General features: G+C 43.5%; 1 protein-coding gene across 2 annotated transcripts; it reads left to right on the top strand.

The window, feature by feature from the left end:
* Window positions 1-213: 213 nt before the first annotated feature.
* Window positions 214-23,554, top strand: Surf4 (Surfeit locus protein 4). Of its 2 annotated transcripts, none has more exons than XM_076173368.1 (5): window positions 214-480; window positions 7,050-7,313; window positions 15,310-15,540; window positions 15,644-15,823; window positions 22,435-23,554. In XM_076173368.1, exons 1-5 carry the CDS (start codon window positions 430-432, stop codon window positions 22,519-22,521), a joined length of 813 nt encoding a protein of 270 aa, XP_076029483.1. In that variant the 5' UTR covers window positions 214-429; the 3' UTR covers window positions 22,522-23,554. The 2 variants fall into 2 exon arrangements, with proteins under 2 accessions (XP_076029483.1, XP_076029484.1); XM_076173369.1 differs by lacking the exon at window positions 214-480 and adding an exon at window positions 3,987-4,007.
* The last annotated feature ends 3,747 nt before the right edge of the window (window positions 23,555-27,301 follow it).

Here is a 27,301-nt window from a genome sequence, read left to right as displayed (position 1 = left end):
ATCTGCGATAAACGATTAATTTTAATGAACTTTTGAATTCAAGAGGACATTTATGAATAAATAAAATATATTTATTTGTTTGCTATTGAGTATCCTCAAATTTGACATCTTACCGGAGACTCAGCCGTAAAAAAGGCACTGGAAGGTGCATTGGTGACGTAAGATATGAGGTAGAGAAAGTCAATTTTGGTTCTTATAATATTACACGACGTGTCACAAGATAGTAATAGCTGAGTGTCATGTTTAATTTCTTCTAAACGTTTTCGAATGTACAGATTAACATTCTTTTTAAAGTGGACCAGGTAAACAAATGAAAAACAAATCCTAAGCTGGAGTCAACATCACTTTAGAACCTCAACGACCTCGGAGTTGCCAAGAAGCTCCTTTGGAAGCTCTACGGGGGAAGTGTCATACCCTAAATCCACAACAATGCAGAGCCAAAATGAATTACTAGGCCGAGCTGAAGATGTGGCAGATCAGGTGAGAAGTAATATATAAAGCTGTCATACAAGTGTTTGGTTATGTCCCAAAAAGTCAGTATCATAGGTGTGAATTATACAGAGATTGACAAGCGAAGTAGACCAGACGGTGTGAAGTGTATAGGGAAAGTATTTATGGTAGCATGATAATTAGATTTACAGTAACACGTTTACACATTTAGTCATTGTTATGCCAATTATTGTGTAGCTTTTCCGGCATAGAAAATATAGGTCGTTCATAGCTAATGTAAGGGTCCACAGGTTCAAAGTGTAAGGTGTTGTGATACTAATGTTGATATGTTTTATTATGTTTAAACCTGAAACACCTGTTGAAGTAATTTCTATTAGTTATTTATGACACACTCAATATCTAGTGGGGTGTTTTATCGTTAATGATTATATAATTGTTGTCCCTGATGTGAAAGTGAGGGAAATGTTTACCAACACAGTAGGAAAGAGGTCAATCTCTAATATGTTTACACTAGTTTAAATATTATTTTGTACCTCAATGGTTGATTAGTTAATCTTTTTATAGGTTGTAGAGGAAGATGGAAGTAACCTAAAGTATTATTTGAATAAAGTGTGTCTGCAGTTAGACTTCATTTCCAAAGTAATGTGATAAGTGTTCATCTGGGCAGTGAATGTGAATTGTATTTTTAGGACATGTGGTTAATGTAGAGTTAATGTAAGTTGAGAGAATATCCTTCGTGCTTACCATAGAAAACTAACATACACCACATATTTACATGCTTGGTGATAGGCGTTTCCAGATTTTCATTGAAAAATGACTTCACATATGTTGGCATTAAATCACTGAAAAGTTACAGAAGATTTTGGAATAGACTACTTGAACAAAATTCCCAGAAGGTATATGTCCCTTGTAAAGTTTTAGAATATCATTTGGTATCACTAAGATAGAGAAAATCTATGTTGAGTAGATACCAGGCAAGAAAAAGATTAGACAGTTTGTAAGGGTATTTTGTTAATAATTGCTTGGATAAGTTCTTTAACACCTATTTATAAGTGCCTCAAACTTGTATCACTCCATACAAGTATGAAATTAGAGAGGTAGTATCATATTCCCCTCAAACTCGCACATTCGTCACACTAGAGCCAGTAGCATGAAACTAGTCCAGCACTGCAAAGTATTACTCAAATGTGTTAACATTTACCCAAGTACTTAACATTATATCCCAACATAACCATATACATATGCTAATTATAAGTGTTTTAGGACAAATCTGAATGTGATAGTGTCCATCAAATAAATAAAAAAAAATGAGAAAACTTTTACAACTATTCTTAGTCTAGCTGTGATCAGGTTACTAATCATCATATAAAATGGTCAACACAGAACTTTCCAAAGAAAAGAGCACCTGCTCAAGATTACAATATGGAAGACAGAACTCTTAACCACTTTAGTATGACTCAAATTCTCATGTACAGCATCGGCTGCCAAACTTGCAATTCATCACACTACTTGCATTATAAGATATATAGTCACTTCTATATTACTCATTCTCTTTTACTCTGAGTAATAATGATAAACAGAAAATGTGATCAAACCAGTTCACAGAATCCGGGGATAACTTGTATACAACTGCAAAAATATATAAATAATCAAGATGCCGACACTGGCATCCTTGTATACATACTCATGTCTCATGACACCTATGTGTATGTAATCATACTGAAGTGGTTAATCCTGCAGTACAGATGGCAATACAAAAATTCTATTTTGAGTGATAGGCTAATCTAGCAGCTGCTACTAAGGGGTCAGGTCTCCCGAAGAACTGGGGCAACTGATTGGTTGTCCAAAGGTTTTCAAACCTTTGTACATTCTTTGAGTATTCCCGATGAGGATGGCAAACACCTGGTGCACTGTTTTCTATTATGTCGTTGGATATATTTCATGTGACTGGACCTTGTATGCTTTTTTGTTCTTTACATGAATTCTTAATGTTTATTTTCTGGCCTTTATAAAGGATGAAAATATATTTCTGTAGTAGGCCTTGGTCATTGTTTTATGTTCTGGGCCCAAACATCGGCAGAAACGGCAGTTGGCTAGTATTGGATTAAAGAGAACTAGGTGTATCATCTATACACAGTCATTCTCCATTCATTCCTATCTCCAGCCTTCTCCCTTCCCTGTATAAGATATTGACCTTTTACTTAAAACCCCTTCACCCCATCTATTCATCTCATCATTGGTTGTCCCCACAAGTTCTCTCCTGCCACCTCTGCCTCTCACACCTCTTACTAATTTTACTTCACGCATTCTTTCCATGTATTCAGATACATCCCAATACTCCTTTATCAGCCATATCTGCCATCTTTTCCACCCCCACTCTCCTACTCTCCTCGTTTCTTGCTCGATCCAATCTTGTAACTCGTACCATACTTCTCATGGATCTGGAAAAGTGTTATGACAAGGTGGTGAGGAATGGGAGGTTCCGTAGACATATAGGGTTGGGGGAAAGCTATTAAGTGCAGTCCAGAGTTTTTATGGTTAGTGGTCTGTGTTAAAATTGGAAATGGAGAGAGCAAGTGGTTTGAGGGAAAGTTGGGGCTGCATCAGGGATGTTTCATGTTGCCATGGCTATTCATTGTGTACATGGATGGGGTGGTGTGGGAGGTAAATGCGAGGGTAGTGGGCAGAGGAGTAAAGATGGTTAAAGAAAATGGTGAAAAGTGGGAGGCTAGCCAGTGTTTGCTGATGACTCTGCTTGTGGCAGGATCAGAGTGGTGGGGATTTAGGGAGTTAGTGATGAAGTTTGGGAAGGTATGTGATTGGAGAAATTTGAAGGTAAATATAAGGTGATAAGATGTAAAAGGGGTGAGGATGGTAGTGAGTTGGATGTTTTTAAAGGAGAGAAGTTGGAGGAAGTGGATAGTTCGCATGTGACAGGAAATGGAGGTGTGGGGGATTAAAAAGTGTAATGAGAAATAAGCATTTGGGAATGGATGCAAAGAGGAGTTCATTTGAAGGGGTGATTTTGCCCACTGTACTGTATGGAGTGGAGACTTAGAATTTAAGAGAGGCAGAGAGGAAAAGTTTAAGGGTGTTTGAGATAGTGGCTGAGAATTATGGTATGAATTACAAGGTTGGATAGAGTGAGAAACAAGATGAGAAGGAGAGTTGGGGATGGAAAACGAGATGACAGGTTGGGCTGACCCAAGATGGGGTGAAAGGGGCTTTGAGCAAGAGAATGTCTGTTAAGCAAGGAAGGGAGAAGGCAGGAGATGGGGTGAGTGGAGAATGGCTGTGTATAGATGATACCGTGATGTAAGGATAGAGGGGGAGTGAGTGGAGAACGATTGTGTGAATGATATATTGATGTAGCCCAAAGTGTTTCTCCCTGTCTTCTCTTTTTCTGCATGAGGGGATGGAGAGGGGTCGCCAATTAAGTGAAATGGCCTTGCTGTTGATGTACTGTGTCTAACTGCATTGCCTCTGACCCAGGGCAGTGGAAGAGATACAAGGATGACCAATCATCCACAAGGAGCTAAGATAGAGAGGAAAGGATGGTGAGTGGGAATGGGTACATGTCTTTTGACTTGGCTACCTCCATTATAAGGTGGGAAAAGCCTTTGGTATATAGAATATTTAATTTTCATTATAATCTTTGTCATATTTGATGATTACTCTCTTTTTATTCAAATTCAGTGTGATAGATATTGTATCACTTCTTAGTATAATAAGTGTTCATATCTACTAGTATGCACAGACATAGGTGCGGAGGGAATCGGTGATGGTGGTAGTAAATCACTATAGTGGAGGGATGAGGAAGGAGTATACACTTAAATGCATTTCAATACACTTGAGTATATATCGCAGTCCAGTCATTAATGACTATGCTGCGCTCACTTGGTGGTTCTTCATGTGTTGACTAAGGGTTGACTGGTGGTGGTTTGGTTGGGTCAAATTTAAATTCAACGTTATTCCAATGTTTATCTAGACCAGTGCTTCTCAATGTGGGCCATATGCCCCACAGGTGAGCAATTCAGGTTTTCAGGTGGGCAATATGATCTCTCTCCTTTCTCTCTCTTCACTCTCTTCTCTCTCTCTCCTCTCTCTCCTCTCTCTCTCTTCTCTCTCTCTCTCTTCTCTCTCTCTCTTCTCTCTCTCTCTCTCCTATCTCTCTCTCTCTACATTAACTGTCTTCTTTTAATTAGTGCCCTCTTATTTTGAAGTGGTTTTAAACCAAGGTTTTATGCTTTTTCAGCTGAAAGGGGAGTTTATTTTACTAATGATAAGAATTGTACATCACCATATGGGGGACATCAGGATTTTAAAGGTGAATAGGTGGGGCATGGCCAAAAAAAAGCTTGAACCACTGTTCTAGACAGTTTTTGAAGGAATTTAACAATACAGCTTCAGCAGTCACCGAGGGGAAACTGATATTTATGTATGGAGAAAAACTCTAAAAAGAAAAAAATGTAAATTTCTAAAAAAAAAAAAAAAATGCTGGCAAAAAAGGGAGGTCGGTAGAAATTCATGATCACTTGCGACAAACTAGGGTGGAATTAAGGGGTCATCATGATATGGGGTCATGCAAGATGTTTGAAGAACACATTTAGCTTTTTTTTTTTTTTTTTTTTCTCTTCTTCCTTTATAAATTTCACAATACCTTCAGATAACTCCCATTTGTTGATCCACTTTGATAAGTCTTTTCACATTGAGGTCCATGCTTTTAGAAGTAAGACTATTGAGGGGAAAAAGCTTCTGCCAATCCATTTGTTGGCTGGTCAATCAATAGAAGTAACATTCTTACACTGTTTACATTTTAAGTGGTAGAACTGGAAATTAAGTGGAAATTATTGAGAGGTATGCACAGAACTGTATGGGAGATGGTTTTTGTGGGAGTGTGGGTGGGTGCATTTATTGTTGTTCCATGCCAAATGGATAAAATTAAGAAAGTTTGTTCAGTTTTATACTGGCTCATGTATAAGTAATGAACATTCATGGTCAGAAGTGTTCATAGGTTGTAACTCGACATATACCTGCATTCTGTGTTGATACTGTTTTGGAGCTGAATGGCACCCTGAATGCAAGCATACTAATTACATTACGAGTGATGTAAATCTGTTCTCTAAGGCATTGTTCTAATTCATCTAAATAAGCTTAGGTATTTTTAGATACTCTTGTAGTTATGCTGCTATCAAGTAATTTTTCCTTCTAGTTCAGTGGAGACCTGTTGGGAGGTGGTCTGAGGGGAGGTCATGCATGGTTTCCCAAGTTGTTTGTAAGGATGGAGAGCCTATTGTTATGTCTGAGGATGTTGCTTGTTGGTTGTGTTGAGGTGTTGGCTTGTGGGGTGGTTGTTAGAGTTTATTATGTTTAGATTGGGGAGTTGTTCATGTGTTCTATGTTCTGCTGTTTGGGTGATAAGCCAGGTTGGATGGTGTGCATTCAGATTACCTGCCAGTATGTGGTTTGTTTGGGAGTTAAGATGTTGGAATTAGGGTTGGTATGTAGATATTTGTTGTGCTGTATGTTGTTTTCTGTGTATTGATATTTCTGTTGTGGCATGTTTTAGTGTTTTTGTTGGGAAAGGGTCAGCTGTCGTGTATTAGTGTTACGAGTCAGCCTTTGCATTTTATGCCATCTTTTCAGATTGTTGTGTCATTAGTGAATATGCAATAACATTGCATGTGGTCTGAGTAAGTTTTTGGGCTTGATTTGGAGACTGTTCTGGCTCTGTAGGGCCACACTTCCCTTTGAAGGTAGGTATAGGTGTCCTGCAAATCAATATCAATGAAGTTTATGGAAGCTAAATACTACCTTTCATCATCTTGGGCAGAGAGGTCGCTGGCAGGCTGGACATGCAGTTTCCAAGAAGACTGTACACTGCATGGGCCAAAGACTTCAAATTGAAGGGAGGTGAAAAGGAGGAGTCTAATTGTGTTTGAGATGTAGTGTTTAAAAAATGATTAGGAGGATGGATAAATTGGAGGCGGTAAAAGAGGCAGAAGATAGGGCTGATCAAAGAATATAGGGATAGTTTGGGAATGTAGAGATGGTTTGAAGAGCCTAGTATAAAGTATGTGGAAGGCAGAGATTGATGGAATGAACTTCAGGGAAAGACTATGAATGGGGTGATGGAGGCTTTAGGTACAAGGGGAATGTCCATTCAACATGGAAGGGGGAGGGCAAAAGATAGGTGTAAGTGATGTTGAAAGCAGATGATGTATTGATGTAGCCCCTTTTTTCTAGTGGTCTCTCTAATTTCTCGATGATGAGGGGGGTTGCCACGTAATAAAGTGGTGGGGGTAAATCGGCTTCGGTTGTTAGACCCTGCTGTGTCTTGCTGCATTGCTTTTGAACTAAGCAGGGAATAAGGATGACCTTTCAACCACAAGGATTTAAGATAAAAGGGACAACAAATAGGTGTGAGATGGTTGAAGGGTGGATGCATGTCTTACCTGGCCACTCCCTTATGAGATGAAGTGCTTTTTGGTACATGTATGTAACTTTCAAAATTTCTTACATTGGTATGGGTACCTTTCTTGTAGAATATGCCCTTTCCATTTTAAATTGTTTGACTAAAAGTTCATTCTTCCCCATAGGTCCTACGATACAGCAAAAACTACCTTCCTCATGTGGCGCGGCTATGTCTAGTAAGCACTTTCCTGGAAGATGGTCTACGGATGTGGTGGCAATGGCACGAACAGCGAGAGTACATGGACATATCCTGGGGATGTGGTTACTTCTTAGCAACTGTATTTGTGCTCATCAATCTAGTTGGACAGTTAGGGGCAGTATTCATGGTCCTCTTCCGCAAAAAAGTTGAAGTTGCCTGTGGGATTCTTCTATTCATTGTTGTACTTCAGGTAAATGTGATGCAGTGACAAGTTGGGATTGTCTAAAAGTAGTTCAGCTAAGTTAAGATTTGATAATTGTAAGATTGGCAATTCTATGGCTTTAGGTATGCATACTTACATGTAGTTGGATGATGCAAGTAAATTAAAAGTAGTATTCATAAGTTGGGTTGTTTCAGACATTGCTTAATTTTCTTAGAATATTAAATTAGTAAATAATGATGATGAAATACACAGTTGACCCCCTGTATCATGAAGGATATGTTCTAGAATATATAAATCTGTGATACCTAATCCTTCTCAGTGCAAACGCATGTAATCCTGTCAGTAGGTGAGAAAAACAAGGAAAAGAATGTTTCTCCCTTTCTCCTCTCCCTCTCCCTCTCCTCTCCTCTCCTCTCCTCTCTCTCCTCTCATTGCCTCCCTTTCTCCTCCATCTCTCTTCTTTTTTTCTTTCTCCTCTCTCCTCCCTCTCCCTCTGCCTCTCACACCCTTCTCCCTCAGCCTCCTCACCTCTCCCTCTGCCTCTCACACCCTTCTCCCTCTGCCTCTCACACCCTTCTCCCTCTGCCTCTCACACCCTTCTCCCTCAGCCTCCTCACCTCTCTCTCTCTCTCTCTCTCTCTCTCTCTCTCTCTCTCTCTCTCTCTCTCTCTCTCTCTCTCTCTCTCTCTCTCTCTCCCTCCCTCTCCCTCTCTCTCTCCCTCCCTCTCCCTCTCTCTCTCTCTCTCTCTCTCTCTCTCTCTCTCTCTCTCTGCGCCCCCTCCTTATCTCCCCTTTCTCCCTCTCCCAATCCTTTTCTTCTCTCCCTCTCCTTGTCTCCCTCCTCTCCCTCTCATTATCTCCCTCCTCTCCCTCTCGTTATCTCCCTCCTCTCCCTCTCGTTATCTCCCTCCTCTCCCTCTCGTTATCTCCCTCCTCTCCCTCTCGTTATCTCCCTCCTCTCCCTCTCGTTATCTCCCTCCTCTCCCTCTCCTCATCTCTCCCCTCTCCCTCTCCTCATCTCTCCTTCTCATCTCTCCCCTCTCCTTCTCCTCATCTCTCCCCTCTCCCCTCTCCCTCTCCTCATCTCTCACCTCTCCTCATCTCTCCCTCTCCTTATCTCCCCCTCTCCTTTCTTCATGTCCCTGATCTCCCTCATTTTAATACCCCGCTCTCCCTCTCCCCTTTCCCTATCTCTCCCTCCTTATCTTCCCACTCTCTCCCTCCTTATCTTCCCACACTCTCCCTCCTAATCTTCCCACACTCTCCCTCCTAATCTTCCCACTCTCTCCCTCCTAATCTTCCCACTCTCTCCCTCCTAATCTTCCCACTCTCTCCCTCCTAATCTTCCCACTCTCTCCCTCCTAATCTTCCCACTCTCTCCCTCCTTATCTTCCCACTCTCTCCCTCCTTATCTTCCCACTCTCTCCCTCCTTATCTTCCCACTCTCTCCCTCCTTATCTTCCCACTCTCTCCCTCCTTATCTTCCCACTCTCTCCCTCCTTATCTTCCCACTCTCTCCCTCCTTATCTTCCCACTCTCTCCCTCCTTATCTTCCCACTCTCTCCCTCCTTATCTTCCCACTCTCTCCCTCCTTATCTTCCCACTCTCTCCCTCCTTATCTTCCCACTCTCTCCCTCCTTATCTTCCCACTCTCTCCCTCCTTATCTTCCCACTCTCTCCCTCCTTATCTTCCCACTCTCTCCCTCCTTATCTTCCCACTCTCTCCCTCCTTATCTTCCCACTCTCTCCCTCCTTATCTTCCCACTCTCCCTCTCCTTATCTTCCCACTCTCCCTCTCCTTATCTTCCCACTCTCACACTCCTTATCTTACCACTCTCCCACTCATTATCTTCACACTCTCCCTCCTTATCTTCCCACTCTCTCCCTCCTTATCTTCCCACTCTCTCCCTCCTTATCTTCCCACTCTCCCTCTCCTTATCTTCCCACTCTCCCTCTCCTTATCTTCCCACTCTCCCTCTCCTTATCTTCCCACTCTCCCTCTCCTTATCTTCCCACTCTCCCTCTCCTTATCTTCCCACTCTCCCTCTCCTTATCTTCCCACTCTCCCTCTCCTTATCTTCCCACTCTCCCTCTCCTTATCTTCCCACTCTCCCTCTCCTTATCTTCCCACTCTCCCTCTCCTTATCTTCCCACTCTCCCTCTCCTTATCTTCCCACTCTCCCTCTCCTTATCTTCCCACTCTCCCTCTCCTTATCTTCCCACTCTCCCTCTCCTTATCTTCCCACTCTCCCTCTCCTTATCTTCCCACTCTCCCTCTCCTTATCTTCCCACTCTCCCTCTCCTTATCTTCCCACTCTCCCTCTCCTTATCTTCCCACTCTCCCTCTCCTTATCTTCCCACTCTCCCTCTCCTTATCTTCCCACTCTCCCTCTCCTTATCTTTCCCACTCTCCCTCTCCTTATCTTCCCACTCTCCCTCTCCTTATCTTCCCACTCTCCCTCTCCTTATCTTCCCACTCTCCCTCTCCTTATCTTCCCACTCTCCCTCTCCTTATCTTCCCACTCTCCCTCTCCTTATCTTTCCACTCTCCCTCTCCTTATCTTTCCACTCTCCCTCTCCTTATCTTTCCACTCTCCCTCTCCTTATCTTCCCACTCTCCCTCTCCTTATCTTTCCACTCTCCCTCTCCTTATCTTTCCACTCTCCCTCTCCTTATCTTTCCACTCTCCCTCTCCTTATCTTTCCACTCTCCCTCTCCTTATCTTTCCACTCTCCCTCTCCTTATCTTTCCACTCTCCCTCTCCTTATCTTCCCACTCACCCTCTCCTTATCTTCCCACTCTCCCTCTCCTTATCTTCCCACTCTCCCTCTCCTTATCTTCCCACTCTCCCTCTCCTTATCTTCCCACTCCCCCTCTCCTTATCTTCCCACTCTCCCTCTCCTTATCTTCCCACTCTCCCTCTCCTTATCTTTCCACTCTCCCTCTCCTTATCTTCCCACTCTCCCTCTCGTTAACTTCCCTCTCTCCCTCTCCTTATCTTCCCATTCTATCCCTCTTTCTCTCCTCTCTCTTCTCTCTCTTCTCTCTCTCTCCTCTCTCTCTCTCTCTCTCTCTCTCTCTCTCTCTCTCTCTCTCTCTCCTCTCTCTCTCTCTCTCTCTCCTCTCTCTCTCTCTCTCTCTCTCTCTCTCTCTCTCTCTCTCTCTCCTCTCTCTCCTCTCTCCCCTGTTTCTCTACCCTCTCTCCCCTGTCTCTCTACCCTCTCTCCCGTCTCTCTACCCTCTCTCCCGTCTCTCTACCCTCTCCCGTCTCTCTACCCTCTCTCCCATCTCTCTACCCTCTCTCCCGTCTCTCTACCCTCTCTCCCATCTCTCTACCCTCTCTCCCGTCTCTCTACCCTCTCTCCCGTCTCTCTACCCTCTCTCCGCTGTCTCTCTACCCTCTCTCCGCTGTCTCTCTACCCTCTCTCCGCTGTCTCTCTACCCTCTCTCCGCTGTCTCTCTACCCTCTCTCCGCTGTCTCTCTACCCTCTCTCCGCTGTCTCTCTACCCTCTCTCCGCTGTCTCTCTACCCTCTCTCCGCTGTCTCTCTACCCTCTCTCCGCTGTCTCTCTACCCTCTCTCCGCTGTCTCTCTACCCTCTCTCCGCTGTCTCTCTACCCTCTCTCCGCTGTCTCTCTACCCTCTCTCCGCTGTCTCTCTACCCTCTCTCCGCTGTCTCTCTACCCTCTCTCCGCTGTCTCTCTACCCTCTCTCCGCTGTCTCTCTACCCTCTCTCCGCTGTCTCTCTACCCTCTGCTGTCTCTCTACCCTCTCTCTGCTGTCTCTCTACCCTCTCTCTGCTGTCTCTCTACCCTCTCTCTGCTGTCTCTACCCTCTCTCTGCTGTCTCTACCCTCTCTCTACCCTCTCTCTGCCCTCTCTCTACCCTCTCTCTGCCCTCTCTCTACCCTCTCTCCGCTGTCTCTCTACCCTCTCTCCGCTGTCTCTCTACCCTCTCTCCGCTGTCTCTCTACCCTCTCTCCGCTGTCTCTCTACCCTCTCTCCGCTGTCTCTCTACCCTCTCTCCGCTGTCTCTCTACCCTCTCTCCGCTGTCTCTCTACCCTCTCTCCGCTGTCTCTCTACCCTCTCTCCGCTGTCTCTCTACCCTCTCTCCGCTGTCTCTCTACCCTCTCTCCGCTGTCTCTCTACCCTCTCTCCGCTGTCTCTCTACCCTCTCTCCGCTGTCTCTCTACCCTCTCTCCGCTGTCTCTCTACCCTCTCTCCGCTGTCTCTCTACCCTCTCTCCGCTGTCTCTCTACCCTCTCTCCGCTGTCTCTCTACCCTCTCTCCGCTGTCTCTCTACCCTCTCTCCGCTGTCTCTCTACCCTCTCTCTGCCCTCTCTCTACCCTCTCTCTGCCCTCTCTCTACCCTCTCTCTGCCCTCTCTCTACCCTCTCTCTGCTGTCTCTCTACCCTCTCTCTGCTGTCTCTCTACCCTCTCTCTGCTGTCCTTCTACCCTCTCTCTGCTGTCCTTCTACCCTCTCTCTGCTGTCCTTCTACCCTCTCTCTGCTGTCCTTCTACCCTCTCTCTGCTGTCTCTCTACCCTCTCTCTGCTGTCTCTCTACCCTCTCTCCCCTGTCTCTCTACCCTCTCTCCCCTGTCTCTCTACCCTCTCTCCCCTGTCTCTCTACCCTCTCTCCCCTGTCTCTCTACCCTCTCTCCCCTGTCTCTCTACCCTCTCTCCCCTGTCTCTCTACCCTCTCTCCCCTGTCTCTACCCTCTCTCCCCTGTCTCTCTACCCTCTCTCCCCTGTCTCTCTACCCTCTCTCCCCTGTCTCTCTACCCTCTCTCCCCTGTCTCTCTACCCTCTCTCCCCTGTCTCTCTACCCTCTCTCCCCTGTCTCTCTACCCTCTCTACCCTCTCGCCCCATTCTCTCAAACCTGTCTCCCCTGTCTCTCTACCCTCTCTCCCCTGTCTCTCTACCCTCTCTCCCCTGTCTCTCTACCCTCTCTCCCCTGTCTCTCTGTCCTCTCTCCCCTGTCTCTCTGTCCTCTCTCCCCTGTGTCTCTGTCCTCTCTCCCCTGTGTCTCTGTCCTCTCTCCCCTGTGTCTCTGTCCTCTCTCCCCTGTCTCTCTGTCCTATCTCCCCTGTCTCTGTCCTCTCTCCCCTGTCTCTGTCCTCTCTCCCGTCTGTCCTCTCTCCGTCCTCTCTCCCGTCTGTCCTCTCTCCCCTGTCTCTGTCATTTCTCCCCTGTCTCTCTCTCCTTTCTCCCCTGTCTCTCCTTTCTCCCCTGTCTCTCTTCCCTCTCTCCCCTGTCTCTCTTCCCTCTCTCCCCTGTCTCTCTTCCCTCTCTCCCCTGTCTCTCTTCCCTCTCCCCCCTGTCTCTCTTCCCTCTCCCCCCTGTCTCTCTTCCCTCTCTCCCCTGTGTCTCTTCCCTCTCTCTCCCCTGTCTCTCTGCCCTCTCTCCCCTGTCTGTCTCTGCCCTCTCTCCCCTGTCTGTCTCTTCCCTCTCTCCCCTGTCTGTCTCTTCCCACTCTCCCCTGTCTGTCTCTTCCCACTCTCCCCTGTCTGTCTCTTCCCTCTCTCCCCTGTCTGTCTCTTCCCTCTCTCCCCTGTCTGTCTCTTCCCTCTCTCCCCTGTTCTCTTCCCTCTCTCCCTGTCTGTCTCTCTCCCCTCTCTTCCCTCTCTCCCTGTCTGTCTCTCTCCCCTCTCTCCCTGTCTGTCTCTCTCACCTCTCTCCCTGTCTGTCTCTCTCCCCTCTCTCCCTGTCTGTCTCTTCCCTCTCTCCCCCGTCTCTCTGCCCTCTCTCCCCTGTCTGTCTCTGCCCTCTCTCCCCTGTCTGTCTCTGCCCTCTCTCCCCTGTCTGTCTCTGCCCTCTCTCCCCTGTCTGTCTCTGCCCTCTCTCCCCTGTCTGTCTCTGCCCTCTCTCCCCTGTCTGTCTCTGCCCTCTCTCCCTGTCTGTCTCTGCCCTCTCTCCCCTGTCTGTCTCTGCCCTCTCTCCCCTGTCTGTCTCTGCCCTCTCTCCCCTGTCTGTCTCTGCCCTCTCTCCCCTGTCTGTCTCTGCCCTCTCTCCCCTGTCTGTCTCTGCCCTCTCTCCCCTGTCTGTCTCTGCCCTCTCTCCCCTGTCTGTCTCTGCCCTCTCTCCCCTGTCTGTCTCTGCCCTCTCTCCCCTGTCTGTCTCTGCCCTCTCTCCCCTGTCTGTCTCTGCCCACAAACCCCTGTCTGTCTCTGCCCTCTCTCCCCTGTCTGTCTCTGCCCTCTCTCCCCTGTCTGTCTCTGCCCTCTCTCCCCTGTCTGTCTCTGCCCTCTCTCCCCTGTCTGTCTCTGCCCTCTCTCCCCTGTCTGTCTCTGCCCTCTCTCCCCTGTCTGTCTCTGCCCTCTTTCCCCTGTCTCTCGCATCCCTCTCTCCCATCTCTTCCCTGTCTCTCCCATCTCTCTTCCCTGTCTCTCTCTCTTCCCTGTCTCTCTCTCTTCCCTGTCTCTCTCTCTTCCCTGTCTCTCCCATCTCTCTTCCCTGTCTCTCTGTGCCCTCTCCCTTCTCTCCCCTTTCTCTCTCTACCCTCTCCCTGTCTCTCCCCCATGTCTCTATCTCCTGTCTCCCCCCTCTCTTTTTCTCCCCTCCTGCCCTCCCTCCCCATCTCTCTCCCTCTCCCCTCTCTCTCCCTCTCCCCTCTCTCTCCCTCTCCCCTCTCTCTCCCTCTCCCCTCTCTCTCCCTCTCCCCTCTCTCCCTCTCCCCTCTCTCTCCCTCTCTCCCCTCTCTCTCCCTCTCCCCTCTCTCTCCCTCTCCCCTCTCTCTCCCTCTCCCCTCTCTCTCCCTCTCCCCTCTCTCTCCCTCTCCCCTCTCTCTCCCTCTCCCTTCTCTCTCCCTCTCCCTTCTCTCTCCCTCTCCCTTCTCTCTCCCTCTCCCTTCTCTCTCCCTCTCCCTTCTCTCTCCCTCTCTCCCTCTCCCTTCTCTCTCCCTCTCCCTTCTCTCTCCCTCTCCCTTCTCTCTCCCTCTCCCTTCTCTCTCCCTCTCCCTTCTCTCTCCCTCTCCCTTCTCTCTCCCTCTCCCTTCTCTCTCCCTCTCCCTTCTCTCTCCCTCTCCCTTCTCTCTCCCTCTCCCTTCTCTCTCCCTCTCCCTTCTCTCTCCCTCTCCCTTCTCTCTCCCTCTCCCTCTCTCTCCCTCTCCCTCTCTCTCCCTCTTCCCTCTCTCTCCCTCTCCCTTCTCTCTCCCTCTCCCTTCTCTCTCCCTCTCCCTTCTCTCTCCCTCTCCCTTCTCTCTCCCTCTCTCTTCCCTCTCCCTCCTCCCTCTCTCTCCCTCTTCTCTCTCCCTCTTCCCTCTCTCTCCCTCTTCCCTCTCTCTCCCTCTTCCCTCTCTCTCCCTCTTCCCTCTCTCTCCCTCTTCCCTCTCTCTCCCTCTTCCCTCTCTCTCCCTCTTCCCTCTCTCTCCCTCTTCCCTCTCTCTCCCTCTTCCCTCTCTCCCTCTTCTCTCCCTCCCCCTCTTCCCTCTCTCTATCTCTCTCTCTCCCTCCCCTCTCTCTCCCTATCCCCCTCCCCTCTGTCTCTTCTGCCTCCTCTCTCTCCCTATCTCCCATTCCCCTGTCTTTCCTTTCTCTCCCTCTGTTATTTTTTACTATTGTAGGTTCCTTGGATATTTTTTAATGGGGATCTTGGAAATATCAAGAACCCCCAGCGATTTTGCCATGAGCCTTGAGGGGGGTTGAACCAGTAAATATTGAACATGTTATAAGTTGTTCATAATGCCACAAAATTGGGTGCATTGTTGAAATTCTGTTTTTCATATTTCTTGGAGGCCCCTAGGTATTATTGTTAGTATTTCTAGTGTTTGTTGTAGTCTGGGTTATTTCTATTAGGGTAATAAATATACATTCACTTAACTTGTAAGTAATTTTGTGTCCTCATATGGTGTTTATCTCGTCAAGTAATTTTGTATTGAAATTACTTGGGTTTTAGCAATTTAGGTGGTTGGAATAGTTTACATGAATGTGATTCTCAATCATTTATTCTTAAATCTTTCTTAATGTTGCTATCTGACATATTTATTTCGAACTGTGCTTACAAGTTGATATGTATTTTCAGACAATTGCATACCAGATTTTATGGGATGTGCAGTTTTTGTTTCGCAATTTGGCTCTTGTTGGAGGTCTGGCATTGGTCTTGGCAGAAAGCAAAAAGGAAGCAAGGACGATCTTTGCCGGCGTGCCATCTCTTGGAGAAAACAAACCCAAAACTTACCTCATGTTGGGTGGAAGGATACTTCTTGTGTTCATGTTCCTCACACTTGTCAGATTAGAATTCACAGTTATGCAGGTATGTAAAGGGTTTGTATATTCATTTTGTGATAAGAATGCAGTATTTATAGGATGTGTATGGAAGTGGCAGACTTTGTAAAATCTTGTATTTATCTTTTCAGATATTCCAAATTGTTATTGGTGGTCTGTTGATGGCCCTTGTGGCAGTAGGCTACAAGACAAAATTGAGTGCATTCCTGCTAGTTCTATGGCTCAATGTATTTAATATTTATGTTAATGCCTTCTGGACCATTCCTTCTTACAAACCTATGAGAGATTTCCTGAAGTACGATTTCTTCCAGGTGAGTAATTTTTATTCTATTTGAACTTGGATAAGTGGTGAAAGAATGTTTAGAAGGTTCATGCCAAAAGTAGAAAGGTTGCATACATTCACAAAAATGGATTTAATGAATACAAAAGTGTTGTGTGATTGAATGTCTGGTTGCATAATATACATTCTCCTTTTGATTGGACTTATTGGACTCCTGTGGTCCTCAGGCAGTTAACTACTGGGGCTGCACCTCTGTGAGGTGAGGTAGCTTGAAGGGGTTTGACTCCAAGTGGGTAGGATTGAGGCATGCAGCTCTGAGTCCCCTGTGGAATATGGTGGCACCACAGCAGGCATCCCACAGCATCACCATTGAAATGAAATCTAGTGGGGTGACTGGTTTATGCTAAATTCTCCCTTTAAATTTGTATTCCTATACCTCTTTCCGGTATAGTCCCTGTAAAAATTGAGATTCTCTGTTAGAAGAGAAAAAAGTCTCATTTTGCCACGGGAGTAAGATGTTAATGATTTCCTCCATCCTTAGATATGAACCCATATACCTGAATTGTGTTCAAAGCAGTGTGTTTCTATTTACCCAGTATTTTTCCCTTTTTCCATCCTACCCCCCTCCCTTTATCTTTCTCTTGAGGTTTTTCTACCTGTTATTGGTCCTTTTTAAAGTTAAATCCCTGTCTGCCTTGTCTTTTGCCCAAGAAAAGAGGCAAGATCTTAAAACCAGATGCTGAAGCAGATTGAGGGAAATCCGCTAATTGCCTCGTCACCTTGTGGTACCTGTGTTTAACTCCCACCTGGGAGTTGATGCTAAGAGATAATCTGTGACTAATGCTGACAGTGTATTCAGGAAATTGACCATTTCCCCCACTCTTTGATATCATAATTCATCTAACTGACAGCCAAAAGACCTCTTGCAGTAGTGTGTAGTGGTGAGGATAGATTTTTATTCTCTGGAAGTCCCCAGTCATGATTCACACAGTAGGTGTAGGCCCAGTGGTTCCTCTGGTATGACATAGGAACAACACAGCTTGGAAGTAGCAAACAAGGCTTAGCCCTAATCAGGAACTACTCTGCTCCTCCCACATGATGAATGTTACAAAACACCACCACAACCCCACAAGGCTAAACCTCCTCCATGATAAACAACTCCCTATCATGTATTAAACACAAACCAACCTACGGCCTTTCATATACAAGTGGTGACCCACACATACATAGACTTTTCCTTGTGCATGCCAGATTACATCATGAGCTATCTATTGGTAGTACTAGACCTTCACAATCATGACCATTACACACCTTACTGACCCCCCACCCACACACACACACACACCTCCACATTCTTGATGGTTCCTTACCCAGGCAAACAATAGAAGAGTACCAAAGCATTAACATAATGTAGTTTACATCTCAGTTCACATGACTTCTGCAGTATTACTATCATTTCCAAAAATCCCACAACCAACATTATGACATGGTCCTCTGGTGTAATCCAGATTGTGCTACAGCCTATAGAGCCAAGTGGCCTATTGCCAACTCGAAAAACACCTGACCCTTGAAAACTTCTAAGGTAAGAGGATAAGCCGCCCAACAAAAAAATGCACCAAGCACACACACTCATGGTAAACTTGTATTTCAACAGTAATATTCGAAATCTATCATGAAAATGTGGAAAAAAGTCTTGTCTATTTATCTATACATACAGACATACATATACCAAGGCTTTTTCCCCCTTACAAGGGAGGTAGCCAAAAAGGAAAAGGCATAAAATCATTCCCACCCATTCCATCCCTGAATACACTCCACACCCCTCCACCCACCTTCTTCCCTCTTATCTTAGCACCTCCTGGATGACGGGTCATCCTGCACCTTGTCCACTACCCTGCCACCAAGTATTTCCACTTGGATCGTAAGAGGCGAGAAGAAAGGGACAGGGATTGGGACTAGGCATCCTTCTCCTTGTAGCCCTACAGGGGACATTCCTAAAAAAAGTTAAGGCTATTTATCTATAGGTAGATTTTTTTTATATACATCACAAACTACATTCCAAGAAAAAGCATTAAGACATTATGTGGTACATTAAACATACTGCACCTGTAAACTTCCCACCCCAGAAACTCTAACAAACATGCTCTTGAACAAAAACAAGATGGATCTCCTCAATCCCCATATCCATTACAGCATCAACATTAAAGGTTTAAGCTCTATCCAATCTTAATATTAAGCACACTCACAATACTAAACCATATGTAAACCTCCATCTACCAATGTCTCCAGCAGACCCAACTGGAGTGAATGAAAATGTGTACAATCCTAACCAATACCTAGTTGAATGAGTAAAATTGTACACCAACCATCAAAGGAATGTTACCCAAAACCCATCAAAACTAAGTAATGCACTCCATTATACAGTGGAACCCTCATGTGCCAAAGTAAAGTTCCTTTCACAATATTTCACCTGCTAGACCAACCTATTTACACAACACACTACAATGACCACCTACCACCTAAACCCTCAAACTACACTGACTGGACACCAAATCCTGAGCAACAAGACACTAGTACCTCTGTAGTCTCCCCACAGCTTTGTACAGAAAGCAGGCCTATTAACAAAAACATAGATTTTCTTTACCAACAAAACCAGTTCATGGAATATAAGATAATGTACAACAGTGGTGCAAGATTGTCCAAAAGGAAAGAAGCACTGGTACTGGTAAACTAGTTTATAACAACCAACCAACCATATCAAGTTTCCCATGTTAATAATACCTTAGCTACCCATCAAGATTTAGTAATGCATAATAATGGCACGATTGTCTACAAAGAGAGAGATGCCAGTAAACAGTGCATTAGTGTCCATAACAGTACCACTCATACTGCTCAAACAACAAGGACTAAACCAAATCCTCACAACAAAACATCTATACCAGTCATCTCTCTACAACTATGAATGGAAAACAGGACTCTTAACCAAACTATAAACATCCTCAACTAAGACTAACACGTAGAATATAAAATAATGCATGATGGTGGCACGAGATTGCCCACAAGGATAGAAATGCCAGTAAACTCTTGTCAACATGTATACATACACACCAATGGCTTTTTTCCCCCTACAAAGGAGGTAGCCAAAAACAAAGGCATAAAATCCACCCCCACCGATTCCATCCTCACATACTCCACTCCCATTCACCTTCCTCCCTCCCTCTTATCTTGGCTCCTCCTGGACGACAGGTCATTACTGCATCTCGCCCAGTGCCCTGGGTCAGAAGCAATGTAGCAAGACACCGTACATCCACAGCAAGGGCGCTTCATTTGATAGGCTACCCCTCCTCTTCGTCTCCTCGTACAGAAAGAGGAAAGACAGGGAGAAATCCCTTCGGGTTGCGTCAAAACATCGTTTACACATACTCCCACCCCCCCACCCTCTCCCTTTTATGCATCACAGCATCATCCATACACAACTATTCTCCACTCGCCCCTATCTTCTGTCTTCTCTCTTTCTCAACAGACACCCTTTTACCCCATCTATCCATCTTATCTTTGGTTGCCCTCTTATGTTCACTCTTTCCACCTCTGCCTTCCACACCTCTTTTACTAATCTTTCTTCACTCATTCTTTCCATGTGTCCAAACCATCCCAATACTCTTTCATAAACCCTATCTCCCAGCTCCCTTTCCACCCCTGCTAACCTTCTCACCTTGTTTCTCACTATCCAGCCTAGTAACCCCTATCATACTTCTCAGGCATTTCATCTCAAACGCCTTGAAACTCTTCCTCTTGTATGTTCCATGTTTCTGGACCGTACAGTGCTGTTGGCACAATCACTCCTTCATACAGTCTTTTCTTAGCATTCATTCCCAAATGTCTATTTCTCATTATACTTTTTAATCCCCCAAGGCAGTTACTTGCTTCTCTTGATCCACACTCTACCTCCACTCCCTTTCCAGCCACATTCTCACCCAAGTATCTAAAGCTATCCACTTCCTCCAGTCTCTCCCTTAATACTCATTTTCAATATGCCTCCATATTCTCCTCTTGTACATCTCGTCACCTTACTTTTACCCATATTTATCTTCAACTTCTTTTGCACACTTTCCCAAATTGTCACTAACTTTCTTAATCCCTCCTCTGATCCTACTACCAGTGTCGTCAGCAAACAACTTGCTCATCTCCCATTTTCCTCCATTTTTAAGTATCTCCAATCTCTTCCCTATTAGCCTTGCATTTACCTCTTGTACCACCCAATCCATGTATATTGAACAGCCAAGGTGACATAACACATTCCTGATGAAGTCCCACCTTTACCTCAAACCACTCACTCCATTTCTAATTCTAACACGGGCTCACTCTTTTAAAAACTCTTGACTGCTCATAACTCTTTCCTCCTATCCCATATATCTGCAATACCTCCCACAGTGCCTTCCTGTCTACCCTGTCATAAACCTTTTACAAATCCATAAAGGCCCCCAAAAAACAGCCTTGCCTGTCCTAAACTCGCACTGTTCCTCGCCAATTACTCCCTCTGTTCCTCTCCTAAACCTCTCGATCATAACCCTCTCTTAAGCCTTCCCAACTCCACCCAACAAATGATCCCTCTGAAACTACTACACTCACACTTGTCCCCTTTTCCTTTGTAAAACACTGAACTTTACAGGCTCCAGTCCTCTGGCACTCTACCCTCTTTTAGACAAACATTAAACAACCTCACCAGCCAGTCCACCATTACTTTATCTTGCTTTTTTAGACACACCACATGACACCCATCCAGCTCAGGTGCCTTACCTGCTGTCATCATTTTAATAACTGTTTTCACCTCACCTTTCCTGGTTTCTCCTCCATTTTCCTCATTCATCACTTTAGTTTTCTTGGTGCTTCACATTGCAACTACCTTTCCCTCCTCCACATTGAGCAAGTCCTAAAATACTCTGCCCATCTTCCTCCTGCTACTGTCTCTTCCATCATTATCTCTCCATCTGCACCTTTTACTCTTATTCTGTACTTGATTTGCCTCCTCTTCCTCTCTTAACCACTTTGGTACGATGACGCCTACGTAGGCATTATGAGGTACGAGTGGATACATGAAGATGCTGGCATCAGTGTCTTGATTATATGTATTTTTTTGTACTTGTACATGAGTTACCCCCAGATCCTGTGAACTGGTTTGGTCATGTTTTCTGTGTTTATTATTACTCAGAGTTAAAGAGAACGAGTAATACAGCTGTGACTTTATATTTTATAATGTGAGTAAAGTGATGCATTGTACATATGGCAGCCATTGCTGTTTGCAGAAATTTGAGTTGTACTGAAGTGGTTAATTTCCTTCCAAAACATCTTTTTATTACTTTCCAAATTTTCTGTCATACTTGTAGCCCATTTCACATCTGCTCTCTTCTTTGCCTCCTTTATCTTATGCTTTACTATTTTCTTTGTACCTCTCATCCTATTTTGTAACCAGTCTGTGAGTGCTTTTCTTCTTTTCTACAACCTTCTTTGCTTCATCATCCTCTCTACCCTTCCTTCCACTTCCTCCCATCTTTCTTGTTCCACACACCAACTTTCCACACCTTGTGACTCCCTCCTTGAACCATACCCATTCCTCCTCCACTCTTAGTTCTACTCTGTCCTTCACTTCCTACCACTGCTCTCTCAGCTTCTTCTTGTACTCCTTTTCCTTCTTGTTTAAGCAGTTTACTCAAAGCACCTCCCAACCTTCTGTCCTTTTCCTCTTTCTCCATCTGTCCTTCTCCTCTTTCTCCATCTGTCCTTTTCCTCTTTCTCCATCTGTCCTTTTCCTTTCTCCATCTGTCCTCCACTCTCAACTTCCCTTCCACTAAAAAATTATCCGAGATTCCCACACTCACCCCATAGAACAGTTTCCCAACCCTTTTTTTAGGCGATTCTAATGTGATCTTCATGATATGACTGCGGCCTCACTAATCTATTTGTATATGTGTTATATATAAGACTAGTTGTTGACTATAAAACATAGGGGACAAGGATAATATATACATATGTAAGAAAGGTAATGTAAGGTTATAAAAGACAGTTAACATCACTGAATTTTATTATAGCAATATGAATTTGGAAGCTTTATTAATTTAGCATACAAGATGTCTTAGTGGCCCCAGGGGTGGGAAACAATGCCTTAGAACATGTACATCCACTCTCTCTCCTTAGAACATGTACATCCACTCTCTCCCCTTAGAACATGTACATCCACTCTCTCCCCTTAGAACATGTACATCTACTCTCTCCCCTTAGAACATGTACAACAAAAGTCTTCTCCCCCTCCCTCAGCCCCACTTTGTCTGTGCTTCTCATCCCTTCTCTTCCTAACTGTTATCAGCACAATTTCCACTTGTCCTATTTTCCCTTTCCTTGTTTTACCCTTTCATCTAGTATATCTACAGAAATTGTTTGAATATTAGTGGCTATCACATTACTTTTCAGTTAGAAAATTTACAGTTGTGATTAGATTTTACCAGCATTTATTATGAATGATCTTCATGTAGATGTTACAATGCATTAGAAATACATGAATGATTAATTATATCAGACATGGCTTTGACAATTTTTATACAGATTTTACAGTATTCCAATTCTTACCACCTTCCAATTTCTTTCCAGACCTTATCGGTTATTGGTGGCTTGTTGATGCTTATATCATTGGGTCCTGGTGGAGTAAGCATGGATGAACACAAGAAGCAGTGGTAACTTTGCCATGTGCAGTGCAAATATATATAAGTGATAAAGGAGTGATGAACATTGTACTTCAAACAAAGGGGTATGAAGGGTCTCTGTGTTTTCCCGTTTTTCGAAAACTAGAAATATACTTTAAATCCATTATGGCAGATACCATATCTTTTTTTTTTCTTTTTATCTTTTTCTTAATTATTATTTTTATTTAATGTTATTTTTTCTGTTTATTATTTTTTTATCATTATTTTATCGTTTTTCAAGATAGTGTGGTGAAATGGAAATTTTTGGAGCCCCAACTGTGGAGGTGTAACAATATAGGAGATAAGCAGATTTCATTGTATAAAAAGGTTATTTTTGTAGAAAAGTGCCGGACCATCATGTGCTGTCTTTCTAGTGATTAATGACTGCCAGGGCACAGTATGACGTGACGTTGAGTCCCCTGCCTTTGTGTACTGCATTGGAAAATAAACTTTTGATAAGCTTTGTTGCAACATGTTAACTCTTAACTGCTGAAATTGAAGACTAGGCCAAGAATTCTTGTCCTCAATTACCAGTCCACTTATATTTTTGGTAAACTTCACATTTTTATTTTTATTTTCTTCAAAGGGCAATGGGTTCAATATAGATTTGGTCACCTTCAAAAGGTGACTTTACTACCACTCTTTAAGGTTTTAGTCTTTAAGTGGGTGGGGTAGTATGAATATACTAACCCGGGAAATTTGCACAATTATTCTCCCACTTTTTAATGCTTAACCCTCTGGTAATTTTTCCCTCTTCTCCCTCCCCATTTTAAGGCCATTTTATTTGAACCAATACATCTGTGGTTTGGTGGATATCAGGTGGATTATGAAGTTAGTTTTGTAGAAAAATGTTTAAAATTTGTATAAAAAATAATGGTAGTAAAATAAGCTGTTCCATGTCACTTGTAATAACTTTTAATAGTTTGCAGAAGTTTTTATATTTGAATATTTTATTAAGCTCATGTTGAATCCTTCCTTAAAGTATGTATGTCTGTTATGTGGACTTGAAATAAACTCGACTTACATTATGAAGTGTTTTTCTTTACCAAAGGTGTCAGAGACTTTGAAAGACTGCCGATACCCAAATTTAAAGGAGATTTACACAACAATCGGGGGAAAAAAATTAAGCCGTTTATCATCCCATTATTATTGAAGAGCTGCTAGACAACCATTATTAATCCCTGGGGAATAAACAGGAACCTCCACAATAGAAAAAGGGTAGATTTTGTATGTGTATAAATGTGCTTGAGAAGTATCATCGGATTTCTAGGCTGGATAGTGAGAAATGAGGTGAGGAGGAGAATGTAGGTGGAAAGGGAGTTGGGAGAGAGGGTTGATAAAAGGGTATTAGGATGGTGTGGGAACTTTTGTATGGATGATGCTGTGATGCATGGGAGTGGATGGGGGAGTTGAGGGAGTATGTGTGAAAAAATAATTTGATGTAGTCCGAATGGGGCAAAGAGGGGGGTCGCCGATAAAATGAAGCAGCCTTTGTTGTGTCCTACAACACTGCTTCTAACCCAGGGCAGTGGGCAAGATGCAGGTATGACCCATCATCTAGGAGGAGCCAAGATAAGAGGGAGGGAGGGGGGTTGAATGAGAGTGGAATGGGTGGGTGCACACATTGTCATACATATACATCTGTAGACAAAGGAAGTGACTTAGCTATTCCAGCATTATTCAGCACTGGCCATTCTCGAGGTACCAGCAGCTCGGCCAGTCGCCCAGGGCGTAATATGATAGGTGTTTGACATACAAATACAAAGAAGATGCAAATTGTAACGAGGCTGCTTGCGAATGAAAGGGAGTGTAGACAGTAGGAACGGTTAAGAACCACAGACTTAGTAAATTAAATCACGATTCTGGGAAATGTTTACAATGCATTAATAAAAAACATTGGTGTTTGATCTATAGTCTATCTTGTAATCTTTATTTCTTGTGACATTACCACTGTCCACAATAAAATGATCATCTATGTTTATACCAACAAAACCATGGAACATTTTTAAGACTTGTTAAATGACTCCGCATTGTTTTGATAGGTTAGATAAATCAAGTTCACTTAGACGCTCTTCATAGAGTTTATTACATAAAAAGGTATCATTTTAGTTATTCTACAATGTGCATTTTTCTAATTTCTTATGAGATGGTAACCAAAAATGAACACACAAACTGAACAATAAATATAAATAAGTTGACAGATGAATACATACATATACCAAGGGCTTTTTCATCTTTACAAGGGTGGTAGCCAAAGTCAAAAGGCGTAAATCCACTCCCATTTCATATTCACCCACTCCACTCCCATTCACCATGAATAAATAATTAAACAAATAAAAATGGGCAAATGTGAAACAAGTAAAAATATTTAGTGAAGTAGAATTTTCGAGAATCTGATGATTGAATATTTGTTATAGTGATCAAACACAAACCGTGAAAAATAACTGAAAGACAAGGAAATTTCCACGACGGTCAGATTGTACACGTTTCCTATTGGCCGCGGGCAGTGTTTTCGTCTTCGTCAGCAAGATTACATACCTGGTATATTTATTTGCAATGACTAATGATATTTTAATGATTTTTTGAATCATGTAAAATGTTGAATAATACAATCTGATTTATTGATTTGTATGGGTAAGGTCAGCTTGGCCCATCATAGTGTTACGAGTCCTGGGCAGCGCTGCCACTTCTTGTGGTTTCCTACTAGATCTTGTATTTTTTGCTTCGACCTTGTAATTTTTTTTCTTAAAATCCAACAAATCCTGTAGTTTTTATTAAAAAGAAAAAATATGATCATGTTTTTTTTTTTCTACCTAATTAGGTCTATCCAAGTATACCCTTATGAATCGTAGACTCCCCGTTGTTTATAGTGTTTACGAGCACGAACGTTTCGCACGTTCCGTTCGCGGTTAGTACAGGTCGATCATAAGTTCCGGGCGAGAGTTGAAGTTGGTGAAGATCGCGGTCACAAACGGGTGCAGTGATAAGTGGCAACAATGAGTGATTCTCCTACCGCAAGCTCCAGTGGAGATAGAACTCCGCCGAAAAAAAAAAAACAAGATGTGGTACAGCCAGTCATTTAATAAGGACTGGTTAACTGATCCTGAATTAAAAGACTGGATCAAGCCAGATCCCAAAGATAAGTATGTTCATTGTGTAGTCTGTGAATCCAAGCAAAAGAATCTTAACCAAGCTGGTTTGATAAGCCACAAAGCTACATCAAAGCATATAAAAAACTGAATCAAAGAAAAAATGTGTGAATATTCAGCATTTCATAAAGAAAGCGGGGGAAGACCCGAAAGATAAAGTTTACAATGCAGAATTATTGTTGTGTGGATATATGGCAGAATATGGAATAGCATTTTCCCAGGTAGACCATTTGATTGAGGTAATGAAAAGGATGTTTCCTGACTGAAACTGCAAAGAAAATGACTGAAAAAACAAAACAAAAGCATCACATGTCATGGAATATGGATTAGCGGACGAAGATGTGGAGGAGCTTTCACTACAGGTCTACATATACATTCTAGGTAAGACAATATTATAGTACATATTTCTATATTGTAACACGAGAAAATATTCTCGTACTATGAAAAAAAATCTTGTGTTTTTTAGGTCAATCTTGTGGTTTTTGGAGGGACAATCTTATGTTTTCCGAAATTCTGGAGTGGCAACACTGGTCTTGGGTCGGGCAAAAGTCTCTCAGTTGTCGTTCTGTTTCTTGGCTGTGGGAACCTACTGATCATTTGTCAAGATTCAAGATTAGAAGCTACATAGGCTAGGCATCACAGACTCTCTCTCCCAGTTATATTAATAACAGGATTTGAATCCAAGATGCTGTGTTTGAACGGTTTTCTTTAGCTGGTAAATTGTAATCAACTCTTCTACAGCTTCGGTTTTTCTCCTTGTAAAATAAATAAATAAATAAATAAACATGTTAAATACTTGTAAGGGGATGTTCCGCTTGCCCTGGGCGCCATGAATCCTAGGGCCGACCCAGTATATATGTTACAGTCAAAATGTGAAATCAGTTATTTCATGAAATTACTATAGTTGTCAGTCATTACGTGTAATGCTTGTTGGTGGCGGTCAGTTCATGAAATTACTAAAAAAACTAGTCTTTTCATGAAATGACTGATTTATTGTCATATTTGTTGCACTATATGGGTGTTATATTTTAGGCAAAGCGTGAAGTAACAATTTGAATCGTTGTCGCTATCTACGAAACAACTGGCACTCGCCGTACAACCACAGCGCCATCTCAACGACGAAGTGTGAAGCGGCAGTTTGAATTGTTTTCACTATTAACGAAACTACTCGCCGTGCAATACACTCGGCTCTACTACTGTAAGAGCACATGGCAGGGGATTGCTCATTCCAGTTTATACCTTCACAACGTGTCTGAGAGCAGAGTTAAGCTTTTGTGGAGTTATTTTCTAGGTGTGAGAAATGTTGCAAATATCTCAATCTGAAAGAGAAATATTTCCAAATGATTGAGGACATTCATAAAGCTAGTGAAAGGAAGAACACAAAGTCGCCATGAATATTACCTTCTGATTAAATATGAAGTGCTACAGTATGGTGATGTTGAGAAAATTATTAAAAAACGACAAACTCCAGACGAAACATCGGTGTACTGTCTCCATTGAAGAGCCCACATTGCAATTGGTCATGGCAGTCGAGATAGAATGTTTAAAGAACTCCAAGTGAAATATGCCAACATTCAGCGGGATACAAATTAACTATTCAAATCGTTGTGCCAGGAATACAAAAAA

Source organism: Oratosquilla oratoria, chromosome 34 (genome assembly GCF_046742065.1).
Source record: "Oratosquilla oratoria isolate Oo_2021 chromosome 34, ASM4674206v1, whole genome shotgun sequence".
Lineage (NCBI taxonomy): Eukaryota > Metazoa > Arthropoda > Malacostraca > Stomatopoda > Squillidae > Oratosquilla > Oratosquilla oratoria.
This window is presented reverse-complemented; position numbering and strand designations above follow the sequence as displayed.